This window comes from Octodon degus, unplaced genomic scaffold (assembly GCF_000260255.1).
Source record: "Octodon degus isolate 3935 unplaced genomic scaffold, OctDeg1.0 scaffold00005, whole genome shotgun sequence".
Lineage (NCBI taxonomy): Eukaryota > Metazoa > Chordata > Mammalia > Rodentia > Octodontidae > Octodon > Octodon degus.
Window position 1 is genome coordinate 23,069,463 of NW_004524581.1, and position 10,536 is coordinate 23,079,998.

Consider the following 10,536-nt stretch of genomic DNA (forward strand, 5'->3'; position numbering starts at 1 on the left):
TGCTTTGCTAAGCTTGTTCTAAGTAGGTGCTTTAGACCACTAAGCCATCTCACCAGCTCCTCAACACTAGTTTTTTAGCTACAACCGCAACACTAGCTTTTTAGCTATCTCTTGAAGGTAAGTCAACTTCACACACAGTGGTGGCTGCAGGGAACCTTGGTTGTCTCAAAATCAAGAAAAGCCACCACCAACAATGGACAGCCCAGAGACAGAGGGTCTGAGCCTCCAATTCTGTCCTGATGGAGCAAGCACGAGAAGGCAAACCAGGAGGCGCCCGCTCAGGGAATCTGGAGAGGGCACAAAAGACTCCATATGTAGGCCAGGTGCAGTGGTACATAAGCCTGTAATCCCAGTACCTGGAAACTGAAGCTAAAGAATCAAGCGTTCAAAGCCAGCCTGGGCAATGTAGCAAGCTTAAGGCCAAAGTGGCCTACATAGCAAGACCCTATTTCAAAAAACAAACAAAAGAGTCCATATGCCTAGGACACAAAGGGGATGTTTAACTTTACCCTTGATTACTCTGCTCTGTCCCCAAAAGGTTCATGCTCCTTTTCATTCTGAACCTAGACTAAGACCCGTTATATATAAGGTGCAGTACTGAATTCTTCAGGGAGAGGCCTATCTCCAGCAAAATATGGAAGATGTCCTAAGAATGACAGCCCAGAAGTCCTACAGTTGTCTGCTTTGTGGCAAGAGGACAGCTTCATGGGTGTACAAAAGATGGAGAAGGCTCACAGCCTACAGTACACACCCAGAAGTACTAAATAGAGCTCCAAAAATCACCTTACAAGGGAAACAAATTGGGAAGGCCAACATATGCCCAGGCCACAGGGCCTGCTCAAGAGTTCAGGCTGGTTTTGCAAAGTAAAAGTCTACAACCAGCTGCAGTGCAGAAGGGCCGGTCTGACTGTTTCCTTTGGAAGTCATATGGCTATGTCACTACTATCATCACGAATGAAAGCAAGTCCCCCACCTGAATTACAGGCTGCTGAGCTTTGAAAAACTGGGACAGAATATCCCAGAATGTGACAACTCAATTTCCCCAAAGAAACAAGAGCCGAAGGACAGAACCCACAGAGTTGAGTGAGAACAGGGATTCATAGTGACCACAGCTAACCATGTTAGGTTGGCATTAAGAATGCCACGTTTCAAAGATCAAGCCTTCTTCTCTACAGTCACCAAACTTATCACATCAGGGACCTCAAAGTTTGGAAAGTAATTGTAATTCAGTCATTTGCAGCATAATTACCCAAACTTTAAAATGGTCCAATCCACAAACTCCAGCCTCACTAACAGTGAGATCTAACTATGATTCCACCTAGTCACATGGTTAAACAATGAGATGCAAAAACCTACACTGACTCCTTAAAAAAAAATCATTGCCCCTGAAGTCATCCATGTGAGGTGGGCAGAGACTTGGGACTACACTGCAAGACAGCAAACGCTTCAGCCACATTTACAGCAAAAGGACAGGTTCTGCAGCAAAGCACATTTGGTGGGACTGATTTAAGGCTCTCGTTAAAATTTTCCTTTGTTGAGCACAAGACTCCAATCCCATTCCCTGGGCCTGCCTGACTTTCCCCTCACAGCCCACCAACATCCATCCAGGGATTAACATCGATTAACATCACCGGCATCTTCTCATGGAAGAAATCTGGCATCTGTTGAACAAGTCTCCACCAGAATCTCTCCTGAACTCCAGAACTCCAAACAGCAGCAGCCAAGCAGCTCTTTCTATACAGCTAGGCAGAACCACACGTTAGAACCCACCCACGCAACCCAGGAGGCCTGTAAGCTCAGCTGCTCACCCACATGGCTGGACCAGATCCCCAATCCTAGCTGGTCCCCCCCCCATAAAAAAAGCATTTCCATACTTCCCCTGGGAACAGATGTGGACTGTGCCATGCTCAGTAAGCACCACACACATCTCAAGAAGCACAAAGCCACTCCACAAACACCTCCCTCCTGTGAATCCTGGAGTTTCTTTCCCAGTTACATTCACTTCTGCTTTCCAGCTAGAGTCTAGGAGATGTTGGTTCCACCAGCCCCTGGTCCCCCACAGCTGGGAGGCCAGGGAGAAGTCAGAATAGCAGTTCTCTAGTCCTCCCCTCTTCAAAGGACACTGCCACTCTTCAAAGAACAAGTCCTTTCGGTAGAGGTTCCCAAGGTGGAGCTACTCCAAGGACTCCCACTGGAAGACTTGGAAAGTGAGGGGCAGGATTTTCAGTCCAGGATTTAGAGAGTTTGGCGACTTCCTGCAAAGCACTTCACCTTTCATTAGTGACTCTCAGGTGTGACAGAGCCTGGGGGAGTGGGAGGGGACAGCTGGTGGGGTGAGGCTGGGTGAGGGGGTCCGGTCTGTCGCAGATGAGAACCACACCCTGGTCGAGAACCCGAGCCCCCCACGGAACGCCTGAGTGGACCCTTCTCCCTTTCTGCCTGAGGAAGGCAAGTTTCATCGCCTTCCAACACCGGATGGAAATCCAGGAAAGCTTAGGAACCCCGTCCGCACCTTGGCAGGCCGGCCATGCCCGATTTTGGCAGCGGCCCTTCCATATTAGCCACCGCGACAGCCTGGGACCTCCGCTCCCTAGATTCCACTCCTGGCACAGACAAGGCTCGGGCAGTTCGTCATTCTTCCCTTCTCCGCCCTCGCCGGCGGGGCCATTTGGGGTCCCAGCTCTGCCTGGGACCTCGCGGGTTCCGGACGCGGCCCCTCACCTGAACTGAGCCTGCGTGGCGCCCCGTGTCCCCGCCGCGGCCACCCAACCGCATCCCGCGGGGGAGGGGGGTCCTTTTTCCCCTCAAAGAAACTCCCCAGCAGGGCCCGAAGCCCGCAACTCCAGTAGCTCCAGCGGCTCCGAGAGAACTCTCGGGCCGGGCAGAGCCGCGCCGGGCCAACTCCAGAGCTGGCGACGCGCGCCAGGGGGACGCGACCGCGTCCGGGCACCCTACCGGCCCCTATGCCCGGCCCCACGCCTCCCCCAGGATCTCGCGCGCCCGCCCCGGGCTCTGCCGCCCGGCCGGCTCCCCGGCACTCACCGCCCAGCACCGAAAGCAACAGGACGCCGAGCAGGGGCAGCCCGGTCGCGGGTCCCATCACGTCGGTTGGGCACGGCGAGGGCGCACGGCTGGCGCGCGCTCTTCACTCCGCGGCGGCCCCCGAGGCTGTGCACGACCGCGCCGAGCCGAGGCGTCCCGAGCGGGAGCCCTAGCAGAAGCCGGAGCCGGAGCCGGAGCGGGAGCCCGAGCCGGAGCCGGAGCCTGAGCCGCGCGCGTACACCACCTCAGAGTCCTCGCGCGCCGCCGCGGCCGCCAATGCTAGGCCCCGCCCCCCGACGCCCCCTCCCCGCTGCGGCCTCACGGCGCCCCGCCCCCGACGCCCCCTGCCCGGCGTGGCGGGGTGGAGCTGGAGGCTGGGGGAGGGGTCTGGAGTGGGACTGGGACCCAGGGAGGCGGGCGGGGAACAGAAGCACCTGAGCGAGGTGGGAGCTCGCGCCCTGGGCACCAATCGCCTCATCCTCAACCAGTGACTCTTGGGGTTCCAGGGCCCCTGGGGGTGTGGTCAGTTCTGGGCCTACCTGGAGGTTGCGACCTACAGTCTCACCGGAATTCTCCAAGTAGGGAGAAGGAACTCAAAATCCTGAAGGAGACCTGGACCGCCAGGGTGTCTTTCATACCCCCAAGGAGGGTCACCTGGACCTACTGTGGGGCCCTAGGACAAACGCATGGGTGGGGAGGAGGGCACGGGTGGAGTCCGTCTTGGTCCGGAACCAGTCTGAAGCCGGAGGAAGAAACCTGCAGTGCTCAGAACACCAAGCTGAAGGCTGCTTAACAAGCAAATTCAGCCCAAGTCCGTGTGTCTGGGCGGCGGCAGGGCACGGCCAGGTCTCCAGCTGCGGGAGGCCCAGCACAGCCTCGGTTCCAGGCACCCTCCACCCCCACCGCCACCACCCCCACATTCTTTCTTTGTTGTGAAAGCAGCAAGGGGTGTAAGAGGCCAGTCAGGAGGAGTCAAACCTTGAAGATGGGCCCCAGCTGCTGCTCAGGCCTCTGGGACACACAGAGGGGATGGATAGACCTTGTCCCCCCTACCCTGCTTAGGAGGGGCCCCCAGGCCTGGCAGACCTCCCTCCCCTAGCAGCTGGGGGAGGAGGGGCAGCCACAGAGGGCCTCACAGGCAAAAGTAGTGCCAGGACTCCAGGGTCCTGCCACATGGCCACCACATGTCCCTGACAACTCAGCCCACAGCACCATTGCTCCGGGTTGTGGGCCTCCTTCCTCATCCCCCAGACACCTCCCCCAGGCCTCGCTGGGGATGAGAAAACGGGGAAATGTGGAGAGAGGCAGGAACTAGCACCCCTCCTGTTAGTCCGTCCAGCACAGCTCATCACCCCCTTGTGCTTATTTTTGAGAGTGTCTCATCCTGTAGTTCAGACTGGTCTTGAACTCACAATGATCCTCCTGCCGCAGGCTCTTGATTGCTGGGATTACAGGCATGTGCCACTATGCCCAGCACTCCTCACTCTTTTGAGAAAGGCTGACATAATCCTTCCTGGCAACTCCTCAAATTAGGACTCACCAGCAGAAAAGGTTACCTGATTCTTTTATTTAAGAAATGTGAAATATGTGGACCTGAAGTGAGACAGCCAAGGGGAGGGGGAAGGGTAGACAGGGTAGTGAAGAGGAGGTGGCATGGCTGGCCACAAACCCTCCTGCAGCAAGGCAAGAAGCAGGCTACACCTTGCCCACTATGGAGGTCTCTGAGTGAGTTACTACAGGTCCCCAGGGTGGGGTGTTCTGAGGGTCCTTCCTAAGAGGGTTCCTGAGGAGGGGCCGAGACCCTGCAGGCAGCAGCAGGCTTCGGGTCACTGTCCCACCCTGGGGTGGAGAGTCCGAGCAATGGGAATGCTGTGGGGCTAGGAGGCACCAACAGCCCTGGACACTAGGTCGATGTCAGCTGCTTGAAGAGAGGTCCATGGTGCTGGCACTGAGCCCCCGAGATACCTGAAAGAGATGACACCACCCAGTCACATGCAGCCCTCAACCTCCGGAAGTCCACCCACGCCAGACCATCACCTGTCTCCAGCTAGGGTTGTGCCTACAGCCTCAAGCCCTGAGTTCAGGACCCCAGCCAGCCCGTCTTAGGCTTCCCAGAAGGACAAGACTCAGTGGAGGAGAAACTACCAGGAAGAAGCACACCAATACTGGCATCTACTCTCAATGACAAGTGGTCATTTGCCACTGAGGTGTCCTCGCTGTCTTTTCCAATGAGGATTATTTAATACTTTTTTCTCTTTTTCCTTGTCTTTCACTATTAAGTTCCCAAGGAAAGTGGCTACAGAAGAAAGAAAAGTTAGTATCTCCATATCGTCCTTGAATTCTTGTTTTGTTTTTCTGAGACAGGGTCTCACTATGTAGTCCAAACTGGCCTTGAATTCATAGTGTGACCCTCTTGCCTCAGCCTCTCACATGCTGGGACTGCAAGCATGTGCCACCATACCTGGTCACTCTTGAATTATTCATGCTTCCAAAGTACCAGTTTAGAGAATATCGATTACTATTCTCCTCCTGATTTAACTTCCTTGTACTGTCCCTTGGTGATCACCCCACTCCCCCACCAGCCTGGCTCATTCTCAGCACTGGGCCCTTCCCTCTTCCCTGACTCCCACGGGCTGGGCTCAGGCTCTCACCTGGAGGGGTGCGGCACTGGGTTGGTTCAGGTAGTTCAAGGAGGCCGCCCGCTTCATGTTGCTACTACAATGGAGACAGAAGAACTGAGCCCCCCACTTTGTCCTGAATGGTCCTAGGGCCATGGGCCCTTGGGTGCTGCTACCCAGGGTCAGATCACTGCCTCCCCTTCCCCTGGTACCCATGAACTCTTACTGCATCAGGCACCAGCATCTCCCACTGGGCTGGGCCCTTTATCCCCACCAAGGCAATCACTCTGCCCAGGCTCTCTCTCCCTGACCAGCCTACTGGCCTCTCCCATGCATCTCTCCAGAGTTCAGGCCAGGCACAGCCGTATCTCAACCCACTGTGTACCTGGAGGACCGAGGCTCAGTCCCCTGGAGCTTCCGCACCAGGAGCTCACTGCTTCTGCGGAGCACATCTCGGATCTTGCCCAGAGAGCCGCTCCTCTGCAGAGTCCCACTGCCGTCCTGGCAGACATAGATGGGCAATAAAAACCAAAGGGATCCCATGTTGACTGACCTCCAAATCTACTCCTGCTATTTATTCTGGGTAAACTTTCTTTTTTTTTTTTTTTTTGGCAGAACTGGGGATTGAAGTCAGGTCCTTGAGCTTGTCAGGCAAGCACTTATTCTATTAAGCCATCTCCCCGGTTCCTGCTATTTATTCTGCACAAGTCCCATATCCCCAGTGATTCAAAACAAGAGCCCTGCTATAATACACACCTGGAATCCCAGCTACTTAGGAGGCTGAGGAAGGAGGATTTCAAGTTTGAGGCCCTATCTCAAAATTTAAAAAAGGGGAGGCCTTGGGATATATGTAGCTCAGTGTTAAGTCCCTGGGTTTGAGCCTTAATATAGGAAAGAAAAACAAAAGCCACAAAGATTCCGATGTGGTGTAGTACATACCTATAATCCTAACATTCAGAAAGCTGAGGCAAGAGGATCACTGTGAGATCAGCAATCTGGGCCACAGAGTGAGTTCAAAGCCTGCCTGGCGGGCTGGGGAGGTAGCTCAGTAGAATAAGTGCTTGCCTAGCAAGCACAAGGGCCTGAGTTCAATCCTGGGTTCAAAAAAAAAAAAAAAAAAAGCCTATCTGGGTTCTACAGCAAAACCCTATCTTAAAAAAAAACCAGGGGCCAGGGAGATGGCTCAGTGGAATAAGCGTTTGCCTGGCAAGCGCAAGGGCGAATTCAATCCCTGGATCCCCCCCCCCCCAAAAAAAAAAAAAAAAAAAAAAAAAAACACCACACATATACACACACACACACAAAAAAAGAGAGAGAGAGAAGGAAAAGCAAAAAAGCAAAGAATGGCAATGGCCAAAGCTGGCTCCTACGGCTGGGGAGATAGCTCAGCAGTCTAAGCGCCTGCCTAGCAAATGCGAGGACCAGGATTCAATTCCCAGTACCATATGCCATGCTGACCCCAGAACCCAGGAAGCACTGTGTCGTCCATGAAAATCAGGCATGGTAGGGGCTGGGGAGATGGCTCAGTAGAATAAGCACTTGCCTGGCAAGTGCAAGGGCCTGAGTTTGATCCCCAATTCCACCAAAAAATAAAAAATAAAATCAGGCATGGTGGTGCAACCTAAAATCCTAGTACTGGGGAGGCTGAGACAAGAGGATCACTACAATTCTGAGCGGCATAGCAAGACCCTGTACCAAATAAATAAATTAAAAGATTTTAAAAAGTAAAAATAAAAAAAGTTGGCTCCTAGAAACAGGCCAGAAAGGACAAGCTAACTATATGGGGACACCAGCCCTAAAGAATGGGCTCCACATATCTGCCACCAGCAGGAACAGTGGGAGACCAGGAAGCAGGACCACACTTACCCCTGACCACTCCACAGCCACAGAAGCCTCTTCACCTCCATCAAATTTCACGCTGTCCCCAGGGCCCTCCTGGGAAGTCCTTTTCCCGTCGCCTTCCCCAAGCAACTCTGCTACCTTGGTTTGGCTGATAGGGTCTGTGCCCTGGTAGAAAGACAAAAAAGCTAAGAATTCTACTCCCTAACTCCTCAGGATGGGACTTCTACTCTTTCTCCTTTGGCCACTATCTTCTTTCTTGTGATGTCCAGCCCCCAAGACGGGATGGTGCCACCTGTTCTGTTTGCAGTGCCTTCCCTAGAGAGGCATGTGTATCTCAAACCACAGCCCACACAAAACTGACTTCATGACCAGCTTCATGGGTTGAGACCCAGGATTTTCAAATCTGGCTTGAGGTTCCCCTCTGCCCCACACTGTCCTTGTCCCCCTGTGGAAAGGGGAAGGTTCCCCTCCAGACTCCCATTTATGGAGGGGATCTTGAACCTGGTGTCCTAATCCCAAAGGGTAAGTTGGAAGTAAGAATGTGCTCAGAGCAACCAGACACAAGGCTGCTTCACCTTCCCTTCCCTTCTCAGCCTCTCCTCTAACCTTAGGACACTCACAAGGAGCCTTGGCAGTCCTGTCCCCAAGGCCCTCCCTGCACCCCCTTCCCAGGGGGCCTCTGACCTGCTTCCGGGAACGCAGGGCGCACTCCTCCAGGGTCTCGGCTGCCTCCAGCTTTCCCTGGCGCCTATATAGAGCTCCGAGGTTTCTCAGAGTGGTATTCACTGTGGGGCTGCCACGGTGAGATCAGAGAAGGAAGAACAGGTTCAGAGAAGGATACAGGAGAGAGAAGAAAGCAGGGTGTGATGGTACACACCTGTAATCCCACCACTTGGGAGGCTGAGGCAAAAGGATCACAACAAGCTGGAGGTCAGCCTGGGCTACACAGTGAAGTCAAGACTAGCCTGAGGGGCCGGAGAGATGGCTCAGTGGAATAAGCACTTCCCTGGCAAGCACAAGGGCCTGAGTTCAATCCCTGGTTCCACAAAATAAATAAATAAAGACTAGCCTGAACTATATAGGAGACCATGTCTCAAAAAACAAACAAACAGAGGCTGGGGAGATAGCTCAGTGGAATAAGTGCTTGCCTGGCAAGCGCAAAATCCTGAGTTTGATCCCTGGTACTGCAAAAAACAAAACAAAACAAACAAAAAAGGAAAGCAAACAGGAGAGATGGAGCAGGCTGACACCCAGGCAAGGTCAAGGGGGTACTGGATCAAGGCCTGAATGAGTGCTTTCCAGGCAAGGAACTCACCTGCTCACTTTGCAAGCCTTGTACCAGCCTCCATACTCTGTATAGGGTGCAGCGCCCTCGCGGTGCCGACTCTGTGTGGATGGGGAACTCAGTGTGAGTGAGTGAGCAGAGGTGTTGGGGGTCCCTGGCATCAGGACTGTGTGGGAAGATGAGGGCTGGACTAAGACAGGGAGCATAAAAGAAACTTCTCTTTGAGGTCCCCACTCACCCGGCTCATTTCTTCCCGCTCCTCCGCGTGCATCCAGATGGGCTTGTGGTCATCTGAGGACAGAAGTGGAGTGGGGAGCTGCTCCCTATGAGGGAGCCAGGACCCAGAGTCCCCTGCGGCCAGCTCCTCAGGAAGTGCTCCAAACTTACCATCCACAGACCCAAACTCCTGCACGTGTGCTCGGGTCAGGATGTCCTTGTACAGGGTCTCCGCCTCCGCATACTTGCCCTGCTTCAGGTAACAGGAAGCCTGTAGACAGAGCATGGAATGGAGGGGATGGGTCTTAGCCAGGCACAGGAAGCACTGCTTCCACAGACCCCGCTCACAGATGCCTTTTCGGCTGCAGGGTTAACATCCTTCCACCCCACTCTCAGGATGATACACAACCTTTGTAGCTGGAAGGGGAGCCCTGTTCCCAGAGCACAAGAAGACAGGCAGCAAGGTGAAGAGAGGAGTGGCTTAATTCAGCCCATCAGGCTCCTGCCCCCAAAGCCCAGGTGGCCTTTCCTTTGAACCCTTTTCCTACCCCTCACCTTTTTAACCCTTACCAGATTATTCTTGGTCCGAGCTACATTCGGGTTGTCTGGCCCCAGCTGCCCCTCATAGATGGCCAGTGCCCGCTGGTAATAGCGTTCCACCGCCTCATACTTGCCCTGGTTTTGGCACAACAGGGCCAAATTGTTTAGCTGCTTTGCCACATCTGGGTGATCAGTGCCCAGGACCTGAGAAGGAGCAAAGGAACAGATAAGCGGAAGTGACTGTGTGTACGCCGAAGAGCAAGCACGTGGGAACAGAAGCACCAGAACCAGACAGGGACAAGGGGTCTAAGAGAAAGCAGCGAGGGGCAAGTGCAGGTCGGGGGCGAAGCATGAAGAAGGAAGCCGGGGATGAGGAAGACCTGAGAGGACACAGATACCTTCTCTCGAATCTCCAGTGCTCGCTGGCACAGCGGCTCTGCCTCCTTATATTTGCCCCTTTTGCCATACAGCACAGCCAGATTGTTGAGGGTGGCTGCCACCTGCAGAGGGAGAGAGATCTGTCTTCATCAGACACTGGGCTGCAAGGGACCAGCGAGAATCCTGAGCCTTGGACTCTGGCACCCCAAGCTGGTGAGAGTGGTATTGCCCTCTGGGGGATTTTTTTTGACTTTCAAAGGTTATTTTTTGGCGGCCATAAAGATTGGGGGTTTAATCTTTATGGGGGGGTCAATTAAAAAAAAAAGATTAGGGGGTATAGTTGACACCAGGGAGGTGAGAACATTACAGATGTTCTGCATGTGTGGACCGGCTCAGCTCTGCCAACTTCAGGACAACCTGCCAGATATTCAGATACCTAAGCTTTGCAGCCGGGTAGAAGATTAAGGTAGAGCTACGTTTCTAGGAATACAGCTTCACCCCCCAACACATCTTGTCTCAGGGAATGATGTTCATACAGAAAGCTGATTTTGTTTTCTTTTTTTGGCGGAACCAGGGATTGAACTCAGGTCCTTGCATGCCCAAAGTTCATTTTCT

The 10,536-nt window shown here is 53.8% G+C and overlaps 2 protein-coding genes across 3 annotated transcripts in view; both read right to left on the reverse strand.

The window, feature by feature from the left end:
* Positions 1–3,297, reverse strand: part of Ptk7 (protein tyrosine kinase 7 (inactive)) — a 60,485-nt gene extending 57,188 nt beyond the window's left edge. The window contains exon 1 of the mRNA XM_023719760.1: positions 3,043–3,297. Coding sequence (XP_023575528.1) covers positions 3,043–3,100 — 58 coding nt within the window. The 5' untranslated portion in view covers positions 3,101–3,297. The remainder of the gene's footprint in view (positions 1–3,042) is intronic.
* Positions 3,298–4,589: 1,292 nt separating this feature from the next.
* The window catches only part of Klc4 (kinesin light chain 4), a 13,989-nt gene continuing 8,042 nt past the window's right edge, over positions 4,590–10,536 (reverse strand). For both annotated transcript variants that reach the window (XM_023719762.1, XM_023719761.1), the window contains exons 7-16: positions 9,942–10,043; positions 9,574–9,747; positions 9,175–9,274; positions 9,026–9,078; positions 8,818–8,888; positions 8,187–8,295; positions 7,527–7,667; positions 6,046–6,161; positions 5,694–5,757; positions 4,590–5,007 (exon numbers count right to left, since the gene is read on the reverse strand). In XM_023719762.1, the coding sequence (XP_023575530.1) occupies positions 4,957–5,007; positions 5,694–5,757; positions 6,046–6,161; positions 7,527–7,667; positions 8,187–8,295; positions 8,818–8,888; positions 9,026–9,078; positions 9,175–9,274; positions 9,574–9,747; positions 9,942–10,043 (981 nt within the window). In that variant the 3' untranslated portion in view covers positions 4,590–4,956. The remainder of the gene's footprint in view (positions 5,008–5,693; positions 5,758–6,045; positions 6,162–7,526; positions 7,668–8,186; positions 8,296–8,817; positions 8,889–9,025; positions 9,079–9,174; positions 9,275–9,573; positions 9,748–9,941; positions 10,044–10,536) is intronic.